Source organism: Podarcis muralis, chromosome 6, assembly GCF_964188315.1.
Source record: "Podarcis muralis chromosome 6, rPodMur119.hap1.1, whole genome shotgun sequence".
NCBI lineage: Eukaryota > Metazoa > Chordata > Lepidosauria > Squamata > Lacertidae > Podarcis > Podarcis muralis.
The window spans coordinates 81,066,071-81,085,506 of record NC_135660.1 but is presented as its reverse complement, the minus strand read 5'-3'; the positions used below and the strand labels follow the sequence as shown (position 1 = coordinate 81,085,506).

The 19,436-nt window shown below is 43.3% G+C and overlaps 1 protein-coding gene and 1 long non-coding RNA gene across 19 annotated transcripts in view; one reads left to right on the top strand and one right to left on the bottom strand.

Annotated features, from left to right (window-relative positions):
• ZMIZ1 (zinc finger MIZ-type containing 1) overlaps positions 1 to 19,436 on the top strand; it is a 366,767-nt gene that overhangs the window by 332,907 nt on the left and 14,424 nt on the right. For 10 of the 17 annotated variants that reach the window (XM_028729170.2, XM_028729169.2, XM_028729171.2 and 7 more), the window contains 12 exons: positions 1,044 to 1,261; positions 3,579 to 3,777; positions 5,877 to 6,164; positions 7,301 to 7,483; positions 10,574 to 10,748; positions 12,207 to 12,393; positions 15,250 to 15,460; positions 15,899 to 16,004; positions 16,175 to 16,335; positions 16,700 to 16,767; positions 17,751 to 17,819; positions 18,402 to 18,649. In XM_028729170.2, the coding sequence (XP_028585003.2) occupies positions 1,044 to 1,261; positions 3,579 to 3,777; positions 5,877 to 6,164; positions 7,301 to 7,483; positions 10,574 to 10,748; positions 12,207 to 12,393; positions 15,250 to 15,460; positions 15,899 to 16,004; positions 16,175 to 16,335; positions 16,700 to 16,767; positions 17,751 to 17,819; positions 18,402 to 18,649 (2,113 nt within the window). The remainder of the gene's footprint in view (positions 1 to 1,043; positions 1,262 to 3,578; positions 3,778 to 5,876; positions 6,165 to 7,300; positions 7,484 to 10,573; positions 10,749 to 12,206; positions 12,394 to 15,249; positions 15,461 to 15,898; positions 16,005 to 16,174; positions 16,336 to 16,699; positions 16,768 to 17,750; positions 17,820 to 18,401; positions 18,650 to 19,436) is intronic. The other 7 variants (XM_028729172.2, XM_028729166.2, XM_028729163.2 and 4 more) reach the window with 3 other exon arrangements.
• The window catches only part of LOC114597074 (uncharacterized), a 28,638-nt gene continuing 27,574 nt past the window's right edge, over positions 18,373 to 19,436 (bottom strand). For both annotated transcript variants that reach the window (XR_013393298.1, XR_003706695.2), the window contains one exon: positions 18,373 to 18,902. This is a non-coding gene — a long non-coding RNA (uncharacterized LOC114597074). The remainder of the gene's footprint in view (positions 18,903 to 19,436) is intronic.

Genomic DNA, 19,436 nt, shown 5'->3' with positions numbered 1-19,436 from the left:
GCTTGCAAAGATATTATTAAAAATATATTAGAAAAAGGAAAACTGCAAAGTGACTGGAAAAACCAGGCACTGTGTGAAACTGAAATTGACAGATCCATCCATCTCTACTGGGCCTAAATTTGGCTTTCAAACAAGGCCTGCCTGCCCACAAGGGAAGCTGAGGCAGCTGCCTCGGGCAGCTTCCAGCAGTATCCCACCAAAATCTTGTGAGATCTCATGTACTCTGTGAGATCATGAGCATCGCCATCGCTTTGTGGGTACTTCTGTGTGACCCTGGTAAAGGAGGCAGTGGCAGCGGCAGGACAGGGTGGCCCCTTCCTGTTTCACCTCAGGCAGCAAAACGAGGCACACCCATGCTCTCAAAGGCAACAAGACCTGTAGCCTTAGGATCCTTCAGTGCAGGTATGAGCAGAAGGTAGACCACTGTCCACCAGGGGATTTCGAGTGGACAACCTAGTAATTGCTGGTTGATGGGATTAAAAAATAAACTAAAGCTGCACTAGGTGCATCTTGATCTTATTCTGCAACACATTCCTTACGTTCTGAAGCAATAGAAATCACAATGCCAATTCATTATATACTTAACCTTTGAGAGATCCTAAATTTGCATTCTTGCTTTGCAAATGTAAAACACATTAGTGGACCATGGAGATTCTAGAGGAGAAAATAAGCAATCACCAAGACTGAATTTTGTCATCTGGGGTTCTGGGGACTCTTATGTGGCTCCAGATAGCCCATGCTCTAAGATCTCTGGATAGGTAGGGACCTGAGATAATAAGGGTGAGCAATAAGGGAAGGTGCCTTAGACAGAGTCAGGCCATTGGTCCATAGCAGTGTTTCAAGATATCAGGCTCCCCACCCCCACCCCAGGTCCCTCCAAAGATCCTTTCTCTGGATCTGCCAGAGATTGAAGTTGCAACTGTCTGCACAAAAGCATACAACCTGACACAGAGTTACACCTCCTGTAACGGAATGAGTGCTGCTATCAGAGCTGTCAGAACTGTTCAGATGCCACTTCCATTTTTTCTTCTTCTTTCAACCAGGTGCTGGGAAATCCTATGGCAAATGCTAACAATCCTATGAACCCAGGAGGAAATCCCATGGCTTCTGGGATGACTACCAGCAATCCTGGCATGAATTCACCTCAGTTTGCTGGGCAGCAACAGCAGTTCTCGGCCAAGGCAGGCTCCAATCAGCCGTACATACAACCGGGCATGTATGGGCGGCCCAACTACCCAGGGAGTGGAGGCTTCGGGGGAAGGTAAGAACCTGGCACTTCTCAGGCATGTAGGTAGGCAATGATTGGCTGTATTTTAAGCAGGAGCATCTTAAATGACAAGGTCCTTTGCCATACAACACATGGACCACATACACATGTCTGAGAGGCATATCACGCTCCCTCCGTTCGATAAGACATGCAAATAAAAACTCACCTGCTAGATCCAACCCAGCATTCTTTTCTCAGCAATTGCCAGTCGGATGCCTTTGGGAAGGGCACAAACAGGACATGATGCTAATGAGCTTTTCTTGTTGCTTCCCCTAACATCCAGAATAGGGTGATACAGTGCCTTTGTAGATGGAGGATCCATGTAATTCTCACAGTTAATAGGCACCAATGGATTGATTCTCTGTGAACTTGCCTGATCCATTCTTAAAGTCAGGGATAGGGAACCCAGGGCCCTCCAGACACTATGAATGAGAGATTCCCATCAGCCCCAGCTGACATGGACAGTTGTCAGGGATGATGGGAGTTGTAGTCCAGGAATATGGAGGGCCACAGGTTCCCCAGCCCTGTTTAAAGCCCACATTTAGTAGTGAATGCCATATTCATATAGATGTATACAGAGGAAACTCTTGGCAGTTAGCCTATTCAGCTGATACTTAATGCCTATGTTGAGATTGGGAGTCACATGTTTCTCTTGCCTACTCCTCACTGTGGGGAGGACCAACCACATTAATCTGAATATTGGATCTTCCTGGCCTTATGAAATAACAATCAAATTCTGTTTCACAAGGACATGGAGACTGCATATGGAAATAAAGTCTGGTGATTTCTGGTTTGGTTGCTCACTTATCAACCCAAGGTGAGGAAAAGAACAGGCAAACTGGAGGGCCACTTCCAGTCTCTTAATCGGATCAGACCCCAAGAGACCCATACTATCATAAATCTGACATGCTAGAGAGATTATAGTCCTTCTATAATATGGCTATAAAATGGTTGTCTTACTGAAAGTTATGTAGTTATGGGGTCTTCGAACCTATATTATATATAATTATAAGATGGTTAGCTTACTGAAATTTCACTTTTCTTATTGTTCATCACCTTTGCAATAAGAGAATAAAAATCACAGTCCCAGCTTTAGGGCATTCTTGAAAAAAACAGTGAAAGAAGAGGGTGACATAAACATAGGAGCTGGAGCCTTAACAGTATAGTGTACTGTTAATGGATAATCATGCCGTCAATTATTATTTTCTGCTTACGCAAAAAGTCTGAAGGGGTTACAGTTAACTGTGCCTAGTAAAGCTACATAGTTGCTTAAAAAAAAAAAAGGCTGTCTAGACTCAGAGGGAAATTAATCACAGTAGCAGGAAATGATTTGCAAATGACTTAGGTCAATCAATTAACTCTAATAAACACCTAAAATAAAGTTTTAATTAACTCTGAAATTGTGACACAAACCACAGTTTAGCCATGATTAACATTTTGCTAAGCTAGGAGGAGAAGGATATTGATGGATACAAGTACTGCTGCTTTGCATGAGAGAATGATCTTTGAATGTGACTGAATCCGAGGCCCAACAATACCGTGCTTGCGTTCGAATTGTCACCACAGAAAATTCATCTAACAAAACATTGGTCTGAGATGGTTATATTTATCTGCATCGTTCAGAAACAATTCAGGCACGCCTCGTTGATTTATGTTTATGCAGACTGATGTTGTTATCAATCCATGCTGGCACACCTAGACCTACCAAGTACCCCAACATGCTGTCATTGCCCCCACGGAGGAGGGGAAGCCCTTCTTTCCTCCAGGTTGCCTGAAGATGTGGCGGTGGGGTGCCTGGTGAATTTTTCTGGAGCCACCACATTTCTGAGAAAATATGCAGATGGATAAAAGCAATTCCCTGCAAAAGTTCTCAGCGGACGGGAGTTACAGAATTCATGAAAGGGAACAAAAACAATCAGAAAGCTGGGACTGGGGTGGGTTTGGGAATTGAGCATGAATGTAAATAGTACGTTTGCAGTGGATACTCTTGGGAGGGGAGAAGAGTGGAATTTGCAAAGGATTGCCACCTGGAATGAGGTGTGAGAATTAAAGTAGCAGAAGAAATCAGCAGAGAAGTATAAAGTGACTCAATTCTGTGGGGGGAAACGTTCTATTTGAAATCATCCAGAGTTATGCTGCAGTTGCAGAATTCCCTAAACTCTGTACGGGGATTATCAAATATTGGTATATAACTGTAGCATCTCACTTTCATTCTGCACATTTCTCTCCCCCCCCCCCCGTATTGTTTCTGTTATAGTCCCAAATGCAAGCTCAAACACTGATGCCTTTTAATTGCATTTCCCTCTTTTAGCTACCCAGGAGGCCCTAATAATCCTGCAGGAATGGGGATCCCACCCCACACCAGGCCGCCTGCTGATTTCACTCAACCAGCCGCTGCCGCCGCCGCTGCTGCAGTTGCAGCAGCGGCAGCTACAGCCACAGCTACAGCCACAGCAACAGTTGCCGCCCTTCAGGAAACACAGAACAAGGAAATGAATCAGTATGGACCGGTAAGCGAACCAGCCTACTCCCATCATGCATAGAGTCATTTCCCCTTTATTATGCTTTAGGTATAATTGGTAACTTCAAGTTACAAAAACTTGGCCCATTTTCTGGAATGTACTGCATATGCAAGAAGCAGGTGATTGCTGGATGGAAATGCTCCTTCGTTTTCTTTAATTCTTAAATACATTAATCACCCTTTCTGGAAAAAAGGTTGACAAGTTAAATATACCGTCAGTCACAACTGGAACTATAAAGTCAAATAGAGGAAAAACCATAATTAATAAATGTGTAACAGATTAAAACCAAAGAAAGCAGTAAAGAAACACCATAACTTTTAAAACCCAAGAGAAACAACCAGACTTCTAGTAATGAGATGGCATAGAGGGGTTTCTGGGATGTTGGTTCTAGAGTTATAAATAAGGCTACCACAAAGAGCCGTGTTCTGAAGATTTTGCATCACAAAAGGAAGGAAGGGCAAAGCCCTCTCTAGATATCTCAAATAATTAAAGGGGCAGAAATGTTCCTGAATATATATGTTGGTTATTATAGATGGCCTATCTTTGCTGCTAACACACCCAGCTTCTAGTTGCTCAGCCACTCTTTGAACCCAATGTTTTCTGCAGCTTCCTAGCTCACCACCAGGAACTTACATACTTGTAAACCTATGAAGCTCCCCTTTCTAGTGAAAAGAAAGCATCAACACCTGTATCTTAAGTGTTAGACTCATTTAGGGTCCTGGAAGAGAGGCCTGAGAAATAAAAAGTTCATACCTAGATTAGAGCATGTTGCTGAATATGCCAAGATTGCAGGTCTGATCCTTGTATGGGACAAATGCATATTCCAGCATTGCAGGGGGCTGAACTAAATGATCCTCTGGGGCCCTTCCAACTCTATAATTCTATGATTAAGCAAGAAAGAGAAAGTCTCTTGTATACATTTGATGGCTGGCCTGAAGTTTTGCACCAGAGCTATGTTTTCTTTATCTAGGAGATTTTTTTCACCCTGTAAGCCAGTCTTAGACCTTTGCTCCTGAGCCCTTTACTCTAAAATACAACCACCTGACCTATAAGAGAAGCAGTGGCATTTCTTCCCTTTCATCTCTAAAACATACATGAATAGAAGGGTTCAATGTCTTTTCTTGGAGACCATTCAAGCATTGTGCACTGACAAAGAAAGCTTTGGAAGTTAGTGGTTTACTACATTAGATGAAGCAATTCAGTTTAAAAGAGTTTTGATTATGTACCTCAAAATTTAGATTGTGTAGCCTTTAAAGCATTCAGCTGGTGAGTTGTTCTGTGACATCAGAGCAGCAAAGCCAATGACATCCAGAGAGCTGTGAAAACCTGCCAATGCAGAAGGACTATTAGGCAAAAGCATAAAGAAGTTCTGAAGGAGATGGAAAGAGACATGAGGGAGGACTATCAGATTTGGGCAACACAATTGTTGGAATAAGAGTGTGGGTCCTCTTATGGGATGACAATGGGTTAAACCACAGGATGAAGAGTGTAGGAGTAAATGGAGGAAAGTAAGAGGGGGCGATTCTCCAAGAATGGGGGAAGCTCAGTGATAGAGAACATGCAGAATGTCTCAGGTTCTGCTCCCAAAACTTACCTCATGACTTTTTATCCCTTTTGAAAAACCCAACTATAGTAGGTAGTGGTGCATTCCTTTACTTTTTGTTCTGTGGTACTTCAAAATAAACTCATAGTAAGTGTACAACGTATACTCGCCACAACGTATATGTTGTACACGTCTACTTTTTGTTCTGTGGTACTTCAAAATAAACTCATAGTAAGTGTACAACGTATACTTATTATGAGTTTATTTTGAAGTACCACAGAACAAAAAGTAGACGTGTACAACATATATTACAGGCCACAACATGGAGTTCCCATGGCTCTGAGAAACTTACTAACTTTTGCATACTTTTTAGTCACTTTTAGAATTACACCTGCCGCAAGCAGAAATAGAGGCGGAGGAACGCTACCGCCCTCCCCATTTGCTGATTTTAAAATGCGACATATCCCCGACTCCCTTCAACTTGGCTCCCCCTCCCATTTTAAATGCATGTCGCATTTTATTCTTTTTTCTTCTTCTGTTGAAGGTTTGTTCCTCTTTCCAGATGGGTCCAACTCAGGCTTACAACAGCCAGTTCATGAACCAGCCTGGCCCCCGTGGCCCGGCTTCCATGCCAGGCAGCATGAACCCTGCCAGTATGGGAGCGGGCATGACGCCTTCCGGTATGAGTGGGCCACCTATGGGCATGAACCAGCCCAGGCCGCCTGGAATGAATCCCTTCAACCACGGGCAAAGGATGCCACAGCAAGCCTACCCTGGCCCGCGTCCCCAGTCTTTGCCTATGCAGGCCATGAAGAGACCGTATCCAGGAGAGGTGAGTAGCAGCAGAGGCTTCTCCTGCTCTTATGCATGCTATACAGATGATCTGTTTCTGAAGGAGTGTGGCCAACCCCCGTCAGTTAGCTTGGACACTGAGATCCAGCACTGAGGACATTCTGGCAATTCCCTCACTGCGAGAAGTGAAGCTACAGGGAACCAGGTAGAGGGCCTTCTCGGTAGTGGCACCCACCCTGTGGAACGCCCTCCCATCAGAGGTCAAGGAGATGAGTAACTACATAACCTTTAGAAGACATCTGAAGGCAGCCCTATAAAGGGAGGCCTTTTAACATGTAATGTTTTATTATGTTTATATATATATGTTGGAAGCCACCCAGAGTCAGATGGGCAGTGTACAAATATTATTACTATTAGTAGTAGTAGTAGTAGTAGTAGTAGTAGTAGTAGTATTTCATTATATGGATGATAGATAATTTGCAAAAAAACTCACACATGATTTATGCACCAGTCACTGAAATTTAATACATGGCTGGGTGTGTGTTGATGGTAATTTCATTTACTCTGTGAGGCATACAACTCCACAGCTATATAGGTGGTTATATATTTTAGGTCTCCAGAATGTGCACTACTATTAAGATTTATATGTGCTTTATACTGCCTTTCCTGAAAATCAGTGTTTTTGTGGTGCTGTAAAATATATAATTGATGGTGAGTAAATTATGCCTCATCATTTATAATAGGAACAGTCCACATCAGAGTTAAGCACTTTTAAGTCCCATTGAATTCAGTGAGAGAAATTTGAGGAAGTTTTTCAGTATTGTGGGCATAAATTGGACTTTAAAGTGCTCCGCTTTGACCGGATTTTATCCCATTTTTATAAATCAATGTTTCTTTTAAGCCCTACACTTAAAACCATCAGAAACATCACTTTCTTGGCCTGAGCACTCCAATTGGGCTGATGGGACTTGCTAATATTCAGCAGAGCCTGGCAATTAAACAATTTAGGTTTTTAATTACCACACTAACATTTGAAAGTGTCAGCCAAGGTATAATGAAGTCAAACCATTTGCTTTTCATCATTTTTGTTTGAAGTCGATTCCACTACATAGGGAGATCAGTTGCATTCAGCTGGAGGTGCACTTTCTAATTTGCCTTCCCTTTTTTACAAAATAGCCAAACTATGGAAACCAGCAGTATGGACCAAATAGCCAGTTTCCATCCCAGCCTGGTCAGTACCCAGCGCCCAACCCTCCCAGACCCCTGACATCACCCAACTACCCTGGACAAAGGATGCCAAACCAGCAAAACACAGGGCAATATCCTCCTCCAACGGTCAACATGGGACAGTATTACAAGGTAAGAGTGTTCCTTCATCCCTCTTAGGAATTAATTGGAGTTCACAAGCTCCATTCTGAAATCTGTAAATAAGTATAGTTGACTATTAGGAGCTATATTCAACCAGATTTTACTTAAAACTAGACCCACGGAAATTAATGAAAACGACTGAGGGCCATTAATTTAAATGGGCCTACTCTGAGTAAATCTTAGTTGAATAACACCCAAACAATGAGACTGCAACTAGAACAGGCTGCATACAGCCCTCAATGTCTTTTTAGCAGCCCTTGATACCTTTCTTGTAAGAAGGTGCTGGGTTTTAGGAAGGAGATGTGAGGCTCTAACAGGTCCTAGAGTCCTCCCGTCTCCTTCCCAAAGCCCAGTTAGTGCTTTCCCAGCTTTGGGAATAAGGTAGAAGGCTCTAGGACCCTGCAAGAGCCTGGTGCTTCCTTCCCAAAGCCTGGTGCCTCGCCTTCCTGGCTTTGGGAAGTCAGCGCACTGCGGGTTCCCTGTCCATGTGCTCTTGTGGCCTACTTGGTATGAAAAGCTGGGCCACCCTGAAATAGAACATGTAGTAAGTTCCTGTTGACTTATGTTTGTATCTCTTTTTCTCAAGTTTCATAAAAAAACCTGTTGCTTATCTGTATATTTGCCAGCATTGTTTGTATATCTGTGAGATTAAGAAATGGAGTGATACTATCACAATTATCTGTCAAGTTTCCATGTCCTAGAACACTTCTAAAATAGTAAGGACAACAGTAGCCATGGTGTAAAATGCACCAGCCCAGTGATGTTGAACCATTTCTCCACTTCTCTCTGCCATGTACTACAGTGTGGATAGATGTGATGACATGGTTCTGTATATGGGATGATGGAGCATCAAAGCTGTCTGGGAGTCATGATGAATCAAAGATAATTCCTGAGCAATGCAATGCTCTTCTTCCAAGTTCTTTCTGGTGCTTCATTGACCATTATGAGCAGATGGTTTGCTACCAAAGGACCTCCATCTCCACTGGTTGTCTCTGCCCCACCAGCAATTACTATCAACATTCCTCATGAACATAGGAGCACCCCATGCAAACGCCCCTATTTTCATGCAGAATGTTGGAGGGTAAAGCAGAGGTGACCATCCTTCCTCTCTCTGGATGTTGCTGCACTCCTAAAACAATTTCCCCAAATATAATGCATTCATGTATGTTGCACTCATGATATATGCACTTTTCTACACATTACTTGCCTGGAGAACTGCATTTCAAAATTCAGAGGCATGCAAATTTTGAAGGATGCCCCTGTTCCAGTCCTGACATTGTTTCTGAAAGGGTGAATTGGGAAACTTCACTTTTAAATGGGAACTGAACTGAATTTCTCCCCCTCTCTAGTCAGGGATGGTGCAAGTTGTTGTCTTGCAACACCTGCAAGGCCTCCCTCAGGTTAGCACCCCCTGGCCAAAAGCATTCCCCTTTCTGAGGTGTTAAACATGCAAAGGAGTACCAGGATCACTCCTGAGAGGCATTGCTTCCACCCAACTAACTGTGGCTTAGGGGAGACCAGCTTTCTTTCCACCACTTGCCTGGTGTCACCAGTGCTGTCCAAACTTTTTTCAAAGAGGGCCAGATGTGATGAAGTGAAGGGCCGACCAAAGTTGTTAACCTTTTTTTAGGATTGAAGTTGAGTTTTTTTTATAATTTTACCCCAAAGTTGTAGAGCTTTTTTTTAGGATTGAAGTTGTTGAACTTTGTTTAAGTTGTTGAGCTTCTCACAATGCTGAGCCGATGAGTCATTTAGCCAGTTTCTGCCTAATAAGTAACAATAACTAATCTGAGAGCCCACTGACCATGGAGGTTATAAGGAGCAAGGAGTCGCTAAAACATTCACTCCATACTGAGTTATTTCCTTCCAGCTTTGTTCTGTGTAGTACATGTGTTTCCACACCCACATCACTGGATGATGGTGGCAGGAGTGAGGAAACAGCATAATAAGGTCAAAGTATGCAGTAATTTGTAACTAAACTTTGAGAGAGGCAGCGGCTGCAGTTTCTCTCATTGGGTAATGAAGGTAATCACCAAGGGGTATGGCTCCACCTTGTGGTCAAAGGCAGGAAAGATTAACTGAGGGCTGGCTCTCCTGGAATCCACCAGCTTGTTTTCCTGCCCACTTGGAAGCAATTCTTTGTCTGTTGGCTCCCCACTCTCCTCAGGACATTTTCCCCAGTTGGTATGCTTCTTTGGACTGTAATAGCTTTGTTGCGTTGAATTCTATGATGGGTTTGATGGACATAATTTCTGAGACAATGAGTTTCTTACCTTTGACTCTGTTTGACTGTGGGTGTCTGCCATTTTAACAGCTGCCACCTTCTATGTTCTCATTTGTGTGTTATTCCCTTGAGTGCTGCCCTCCTTTCCCCAGAGTCCTCCTTGCGAGTTTCTTCGTGAGCACCTTCCCTCTTTGAACAGCGGGATCTCCTTCCATTTTAAAAATGCCGACTTTTTTCTGTTTCCATTTCTTTGCTTTGTTGCAAGACTCTGCCTCAGCTTATCAGGACTTTGTGGTTATAATTCCACTCACCAGACATCTGTTTCTATTTCCCCTCAGTGTGTTCCTGTTTTTCACCGTTTTGGAGGCCCGCTTCTTTAACTGTTTTGCGGTTGTTACTTATAGAAAATGTAATTGTGTGATTACGGTGACATTTTGAGCAATAGCTTTCTCAGCTTGACAAGAGCTGCCAGGAAGTCCTAATGTTCTCAAATTATAGATCTCCCTGTGTTAGGCTTGCATAGCTTAATCCACCAAGCAAAGTGCGCTCATCAGCTTTGTATTGTGGCCAGCCAGAAGCTGTTGCTTCTTCCTATTTTAAATGTAAGCACTATAGTATCCCAGGCAGGCAGCAAAATAGGGTGTTGATTAAGTCCCTGGTTGGCTGCCACATATGGCTGGTGGGCTTCATTTGACATGGTGGATCAAGAGTTGTATAGACCTTCCCCGTGCAATTGCGTGTTGTGTTAATACTTCTATGTTCGCATCGCCTGGTGTTTTAGTTCACATTCCACTGCTGTGGGGCACTTGCAATAATTTTCTTCTCTTCTCTTTTCAATTGCAATTACCATTTTGCAGCCATCAAGGCCTGTTCCTGTGGCGAATTACCCTCACTCACCTGTTCCAGGAAACCCCACGCCACCTATGACTCCAGGGAGCAATATTCCTCCATACCTGTCCCCTAATCAAGATGTCAAGCCGCCATTCCCACCTGACATTAAACCAAATATCAATGCTTTACCACCACCTCCAAGTAAGTAGCAAATGAAGCTTCCTCCCCGTAACCCTGCTTTCTCCTTTCCACAAACTGCATGTCACAGAAACTTTGCTCGATAAATACCAGCCTGCTTGCTGCCTTCTAGACAGAAATGTTGATTGCCCGTTGATACATGGGCAGCCTTACGAAAGGTTAACTAAATAGAAGAAAACATAAATGCTTCAGTTTTTGGCATACCTGTCTGGAAGCAAGTCTAATCAAAATCAGTAGAACTTATTTCTGGATAAAAGTAGATAGAATCAGGCTGAAATTGTCATAATGGAGGAAGAGATCTGCAGTGTACAGCAATGGGAAATGGAGGGTGGATTCCCCCCTCCCACTTATATATTCCTTTATTTGCCTTATTTAAAGTCTCCTTGGGTGACACTGGGCCAGGTTCTCAAGTGCTCTCTCTCACTCTTGCCACTATAGGACAGCCACACTAGGCAGTCCCACAGTTGTGCCAATGCAGGATCTCCCCTGACCCTGGGGGATCCCGTATTCAAGTAACTGTAGGATCTTGGCTGTTTGGCTGCAAGGTGCAAGCCACTCTGCCAAGCGACAATCCTGAAGGAATGTAACGTCCAAAGAGCCTCTTAAAACACTATTTTCATTTGTATTCTCGGGGTATTTGTTACCTAAGAGTTTGACTGTTGCTGCATATTTACAAATCTCTGTACAGTGGTACCTCTAGTTGTGGACTTAATCCATTTCGGGGTGCCCCTCCGTAACAAGAGCGGAATGCAACTAGAGGTACCTCTGTAGTTATATGGGCTGGAAAACTAGTTTTATCATTTAACATGAAAGCAGAAGATACTGGGGTTCTAAGCCAAAACCTGTGGGACTGTGATAAAATTCTCTGAGGCCCAGGGGCAACAGGCTGCTCATCCTCGGGGTCACTAGGACATTACTTCCTCCTTCCCCATCCCTGTGCACAGTGAGCTCAAACCTGCAAACTTTCTTCGCTGCCCTATACAAAAGCAAGTTCTGTATCTCAAGGCAGGGAAGTGACTGAGAGCCTGCATGGTGTAATAGATAAGAACTACGGCTGGGGAAACCAGTGACTCTCAGTGTTCACTGGGTGACTTTTGGCCAGTCATGGTGTCCCAGCCTAACCTTCCCCACAGGGTTGCTCTGGGCAGCAGAGCAGAGGGAATATAACAGGATTATTCTGAAGATGAAAGCGGGGGCGGGGGGGGCAGGTTTGCAGTTATTTGCAAAGGATGGGTAAAGTCAGATATAGTAGGTGCTCAAATAAATACAGAACTCCCAACTTGAGCATTGCATTATAGGCGTGGTGAGAGGGGCAAGGCTGGTGCGGGTGAGCCCAGTCTCGCTGCATGCATGCGAGTGGAAGGGTGACGCCAGAATAGGCCGTAAGATCAGCCCAGCAAAAGATCAGTGAGCCGTCTCATATTGTCCAGTATAAATATATGCGTTGTTATCGCACTGCAGATGCTAAAGGGAAAGTTCACGCTTTCTCTCCCTCTTCGATCCCAGCCAACCATAACGATGAACTGCGCTTGACGTTCCCTGTGAGAGACGGGGTCGTATTAGAGCCCTTCCGGCTGGAACACAATTTGGCGGTCAGCAACCATGTCTTTCACCTACGGCCCACGGTGCATCAGACGCTAATGTGGAGGTAGGTTTGTGAAGTGGCGCGGGGCAGACCTTGAAGGCTTGAGAACAAAAGAGCAGGCGAGATGCTCTCTTCCTTTGGTGGCTGGGGGGGGGGGGGCGAGGCTGTGACCTATTTTGCCTTGGGAAGTAGGGTCACATTCTGACATCCAGACTGCATTAAATCAGTGGTTCGGAAGCATGTACACACTTCCTTCAGAAATCTAACAGACAACAATACAACCTTTAAGACAAGTCCTGACTCTCCCCCTTTGCTGAGAACAGGTGAAAGAAGATTGGTGGAGATGTTTCCTAAAATTGGCTTCTAGCTGATTCTGCTATAGCAGCAGGATTTTATTATGACTTTATGCATCGTGCAACTTTTCTCTTGGAAATAATTTATGCCAATATAAAATTGTGTTTAATTCTCTTGTGAGAACATAAAAAATTAAGAATTTAAGTTGACGGTGGTGGTTCACTCATCTATTGTTCAGAGAGAGAGCGCACACATCCATCTTCTTAGATTGCACAAGTTATCCAGGCAGCACAGAACACCATGGAAACAATTTTATTGCTTTAATCTTAATATTGCACATATATTAACAGCCACCATAGTAGCAGGCAGACCAGGAACCCAAGTGTTAGGATTTTGAGTGTCTTAGAGTAGCTCCACACTTTGTGGCAACCAGATTTGCTTTGGATACACATGAAGCATTATTGACATACATACCTTGGGGAGGGGGGGGAACACCTCAAAGCCTTTTAACAAAAAACAAAAACAAAACCCCATCCCAGCATAATAACCTAAAAATATAGCACAGCACCATTATACCAGTCTTATCAAAATTTGGCTCTCAAAAATAAAAAGTCTGGGAAAATAAGATGGTCTTAGCTTCCAGCACAAGCTGCAGCAGTGTTGCCTCATAAGCCTCCATGGAGAGGCTGTTCCATAATTACACAGCAGCTGTCATAGTGGCAAGAGATACAGTGACATGAAACTGCAACTGAGGCTGTCTTTATTATGTTTATTATTGTTTTGTTTGTTGTGCTTTATTTGGTCACTTTACCATGCACAGCAATACTCAAAGCAGCTCACAATGGTAAGACAAAAAGAGTCCAGTAGATATAATTTATAAGTATGCCAAATACTCTTGAATCGTTTAATAAATAACAACATGTATTTAATTCAGTTATTTATAGCCTGCCCTTCACTCAAAGGTCCCATTCTAGCCAGCTAACTAAACAACATTCCACCCATTGTATTTCCATAAACATATCAAAAAAACAATACTTCCGGGCTCCCTACTTCAAGTTGGTTTTCTTATGTTTATACATATGGCTGAGATCTGTTTGGAATTTGCTCTTGTGGAAAACCCCCAACCCAATACACCTTTGGCTCTCCAGCCCACCCTTTCAGGGGACTATGGATTTGTTATGCTTGCCAAACATATGTTCTTTAGGGAGCCAAATGTATGATGGGGCCCACTGGCAATGTGTGCAGGACACACGGTCACCACTGTGTGGCAGCCAAGTGGGGAGGAGGACAACCCTTGATGAAGGCGCAGATGGGCCAGAGCTGCAACTGGCTTTATAGTGGCTCGTAGCCGCTAGCATGGATCAAAAACCAACACTGATCGGTTGTGCTTCTGCACAAGTCACAGTAGGTGTTTGGCTCACAACCTCCCTCATCCCATCAGGTGTAACCAGGAGGACTTCAGAAACTTCTCCTTTCTGATTCCTTTAAGTGCAGCTTATCATTTTGTTCAAATCAGGATTCCTGCTTTAAATCCTGGCTGGAGTCAACATCATTCATACCAGCTTCAGGCCATGGGTTATTAAGCTGGCTTGTTTCAGTACCCCAAGCCCCAGTTTGGTTGCAACAAGCTGCATTTAAGAGCAACAGAAAGCAAAAGCTTCCAAAGGCCCCTGGCTGTGCCAGAATTTGGGAATCACAGAGCTCTAGATTCTGCTGTCTTGGTCTGCCATCTTTCGAATTCTTCAGCTCTCCTTTTCAGCTTTCAACAGGTAATCCTGGTTCTTTCTGGATGCTTCATCACATTAGGAGAAAATGAAATCTCAGTTCATCTTTAACCTTCCTATGTTTTTCTTACCTGTTTCTAAAACAGAGTGAGAGAATGCCATGAGCACTTGTACCTTACGCAAACTCATGTTTGGTGGCATTTCAGGGCTGATTCACAATGTAGCTTTTTTAACCAGGCAGAAGATGTACCCAAGTTTAAATGACAAAAACACATGTGGAACTATCAAATGTGATTGGACCACACATGTTTAAATGCCTGTGTTTCTTCTCAATAAACACTGAACTGGCAACCAGGAAAGGATCGCTGCTTGTGCTTGCTGCATGGTGTTTACTTTTGGGTCAGTTATTTTCTGCTGGTCACCTTTCTGGTGTTGCTTTCTGGTGAACAGAAGGGAATGTGATTTAGGCAGGATGAGACTGTCTATTTACTCTTTGATTATGGTAACACATTTTACTTTCTCATTTCTAAATCCTAATTCTTGAGGACCTTCCTGACCGCACCTTTCCCCCTCTCTGCTGCTTAGAAGCCCACCTTTGCGTAAAGCACTTTGAGGTCAACCATATGAAAAGTCGTATTGAACTGTAAAGTATCGATATTATTACTACTCTCAAAATATATAACACCACACTCTTCCTTATGTAAATAACCCGCCCATACAAGATGTGTATCATGTGCTTATTTGTCAAATAATTTAAAACAGTATCATGTTGCACAAAACAAAATTAAGGGGGCAGAAAAATGTATCCACGGCTTTCAAAAACAAGGGGAAATTGACATTTGCCCCAGTTGTATGAAAAGCAGTTGCTTATGCCAACCGAAACATACGCCTTGCATAACAGGTCAGACTTGGAGTTACAGTTCAAGTGCTATCACCATGAAGACAGACAGATGAACACCAACTGGCCAGCATCAGTCCAGGTCAGCGTCAACGCAACTCCGCTTACCATTGAACGTGGCGACAACAAGACATCGCATAAACCGCTGCATCTAAAGCACGTCTGTCAGCCAGGAAGAAACACCATTCAAATTACCGTCACAGCATGCTGTTGTGTAAGTACACCAGGCCTGCTGCGGCTGCTGACTCTGTGGTTTGGCTGTATAAAAAGATATGTGCTGTTGCTTTTAGTGTGATGCAGTGTTCCATCATATCCCTAGTAGGAAACCCCTGGCCCTTCAGATGTTGCTAAACTGCACTCTCATCATCCCTGTTCAATGGCCACATTTACTGGGGCTGGTGGGAGGTGGTGTTGGCATCCATCTGTCTCGAGAGACAGTGGAATGCATCTCTTGGGATGAATTTGAACCACTGCGCTTTCCCTAATGATCTTAATGGGTGGGAGGATTCCTAAAGGTAGGAGCTGTGTCTTTCTGTGCAGCTGCCTCTCCATCATGCAATATAGCACCCAAAGCCAGGATCTCTGATTTGTTTAATGGCAGATGTACCCCACACAGATGAATTAATTTTGACTCTTTGCTTTCCCCCCACAGTCACATTTGTTCGTATTGCAGTTAGTACACCGGCCATCAGTGCGCTCTGTACTTCAGGGCTTACTAAAGAAACGCCTCCTTCCAGCCGAGCACTGTATCACTAAAAGTGAGTAGAGTGATATCTTCTCTGCTTATGCTCATAGAATGAGCTAAATGTAGGGCTGAAACTCAATTCTGTCTCGGGAATTTCATACGGGGCAACGTTATGCAGCAACGTTAAGATGGTGCCCCATATTTATTGTATTCTCACCCCCTTGTGCCATCTTTCTTGAACAGTCAAGAGGAATTTTAGCAGCGTGGCAGCCTCCTCTGGCAATGCAACTCTTAATGGTGAGGACGGAGTGGAGCAGACAGCTATCAAAGTGTCCCTGAAGTGTCCGATCACATTCCGGCGGATCCAGCTTCCGGCAAGAGGCCATGACTGCAAACATGTACAGGTGAATGCCTTCTTCTGTCCTGTTGATGCAGGCCTGCATGTCTTGCGACAGCTGAATGTGCATTGTGGCCTGCCAAGCACTTGACAGCATGCAGCAAACCCTAGCAAAATCTGGAGAACCACCAAGCCCCTAATGGAGCACCTTACATGGATGGTGTGGGCTTCTCTTTCCTGGTCGATCACAAATTCAAAGTAATCCTCAGAACAGTATAAATTTAGCATGAACATGAATTCCAATGAGTCCTCTTTGTTCACCCCTTAGTGCGTTTGTTATTAATTCCCAAGGAACTTGAAATTTATTATTAGTGGTAATCAATTTGAAAGTAGAGTTGTATAGCTAATATCACTGACTTCTTGTTTTACAGTGCTTTGATCTGGAATCCTACTTGCAGCTGAACTGTGAACGAGGGACGTGGAGGTGTCCTGTATGCAAGTAAGTGTGGCTATTATATATAAGTTGCAGTGAGAATTTTTTAAAAAACCTTTTTTTTTTTGCAACCACTGAGATTATATGTTTTAAGAGGAGGAAGAATATGAGATGATTGAATAAGATGCATGAAAATGTAGAGAATAATAGGAGAGGCCATTTTAAAAATTCAGTATTTTTAATATGTATTTTCTTTTTCACGAGAGGTGACCCATTTGACATTTGAAGAGCAAATAGTTTGGAATGCATAAAGGCTTTTCCTTTGAAATCCTTGTGCGTGGGGAATGGCTCGAAATTATTGAGGATGCAAAATGTATAGTAGTTTTTAAAAGAAAACCAACCACTACTACACAAATTCTGCGTCTTTGCTCTAAGTGGAAAAGAAAATGTAGGGTAGGGTTGAAAGTGTTTTAGGGCACTGTTTCAGCTCATACCATGAGATCAAAGAGCCCTGGCCAATGCCTGTGTGAATTGTGTGCCATTACATATTCTGCAGAACCCTTTATGATGTACAAGAGTTCCATAGAAGCATGCTGATAAGGAAAAGGTTCTCTGAAGATATTTTCAGTCTCTGTCTTAACATAAAACTGTTCCTTTCTGCAAAATCTGAAGCTGTGATTAGATGGTTTTCTACAAATCCAACATGAATTAGTAAGGCCCACTACCAGGAACATTCAGTCTCTTTCTGCTTTGATTGGGAAAAGACCCCACCTGTCTCAGGCACCAATCCCTCCTTGGAATTTCACAAGTGCGCACACTCTACAGACCTCAAGTGATGTTGTTTGAGAATTACTGATTAAACTCCTTCATAGTCCACACCAAAATGAACTCCATGTAAATACAATCTAAATTCAGATTATGAGAATTAGAAAAAAATATTACTTGTAAGTTCTTCAGGGCAGGGGACGGACTTTTAGATATGTTCTACAGAGCGTCATGAACATGTGTGTGCCCATGTTTGTAAATAAATGTGCCATCTTTTCTTCCAGTAAAACAGCTCTGCTGGAGGGCCTGGAGGTTGACCAGTATATGTGGGGCATTTTGAACGCCATACAAAAGTAAGTGCAACTTTACCATTGGAAAATGTGCAATCCCTTTGTTTTTGATGCTGTTCTACTCCAGAGATTTTTTCTGGGCACTGATTTTAAGTGCAGAAATCCATTAAGCTTTAGGTCTTTGAGCTGTACATTGATAGCAAGGAGGAGAGACACAACAAACTGAAATAATAAATAGGCATTGGTTACTTCAAATCCAAAGCAGGTCTACCGTGGGTTATACTTGTGGCACATCTGCTGCCTGCTTGGCCCAGTAAAGCGACTTTGTATTTAACCTGCTGTTAACAACCTCACCCCATCAATGACAGTCCTATTAAGCGGCCAATGAGAGAAGTGGCGTGCAGATGAAAATATGTTTGTTCCGAGAAAAGCGTAGCTAGTTTTGCAAGGCTATACAAAGGAGCTTATGCTGCTGTGGATTTGTCTGGGTAAACAGACATGCTTGTTGGTTCAGAACCATCCAAGCAGAGCTTTTCAGATAATGGGTTTGTGGACCTAATTTAAGAATGGCAACTTCTACTGGGGTGTGTGTGTGTACAGTATCAAGGAGACACAGTAGTGTGGAGCGCCTCTTTTATTTTACAGCTCAGAGTTTGAGGAAGTCACAATTGACCCAACGTGCAGCTGGAGGCCTGTCCCAATCAAGTCAGACATTCACATCAAAGATGATCCAGACGGCATGCCTTCCAAGAGGTTTAAAACCATGAGTCCCAGCCAGATGATCATGCCTAATGTGATGGAGATGATTGCAGCTTTGGGTCCAGGCCCATCACCTTACCCCTCAATCCCACCTCCACCCGGCGGCAACAATTCCAATGAATACAGTAACCAAGGTGGGTTTAAACATTTTGAGTATGCGTGTTTGCATCCATCAAACAGTATCTGCCACTAACCATCTACTGCCCACCTCAGAAGCAGTTGTGAGCATATCTTCCTCTTCCAGGCAGTTGATCTGAAACAGGTTGGTGAAGCATCCTATTGGCAGAACAGTAGGCAGTCCTTAAATTGAGTGGCAGGGATCACAGGTGTTCTGCTTATGGTTTGGAAGGGAGATTACACAGTGAAGAGAAAAATGGCTTGATATTGCTGTGGGGAGAGGGGAGAGAGCTATTTGAGAACTTCCATGTGTCACAAAAGAAGTAAGCATCAGATGCAATTTTTTAAAGGATTCTACAGTGGTGCAGGCATGCAGAGACGTGCAGAAGATGCTTATCTGCTAGTTTATGAAGCACATACATACTAACCTGGTGCCCTTCAGGTGTTTCAAACTACAGCGCTCATCGTTCCTGACCATTGGTCATGCTGGTTGGGGCTGATCGGTGTTGTAGCCCAAAACGCCAGGAGGGCACCAGGTTGGTGACAGTTGATATATATGCAGCAAAATAGATGGGATGAAACGGGAGCATGTTTTTGTTTATTTTTCTTCCTATTTTGTTGTCTGATTGTTCTAGATGATTTAAGGAAATGTGTGCCTTTACAATTCCAGTAATGATTTCTTGCATATTTAGCAAAAATCAATACAAATACTTTTTTTCAAAAAAAGCTTAGTGACAGGGTTTAAGCAAAATTGCCATGCTTCCTTTCTACCTGCTGATCTTTGGTCCCCACGGAGAGGCATCA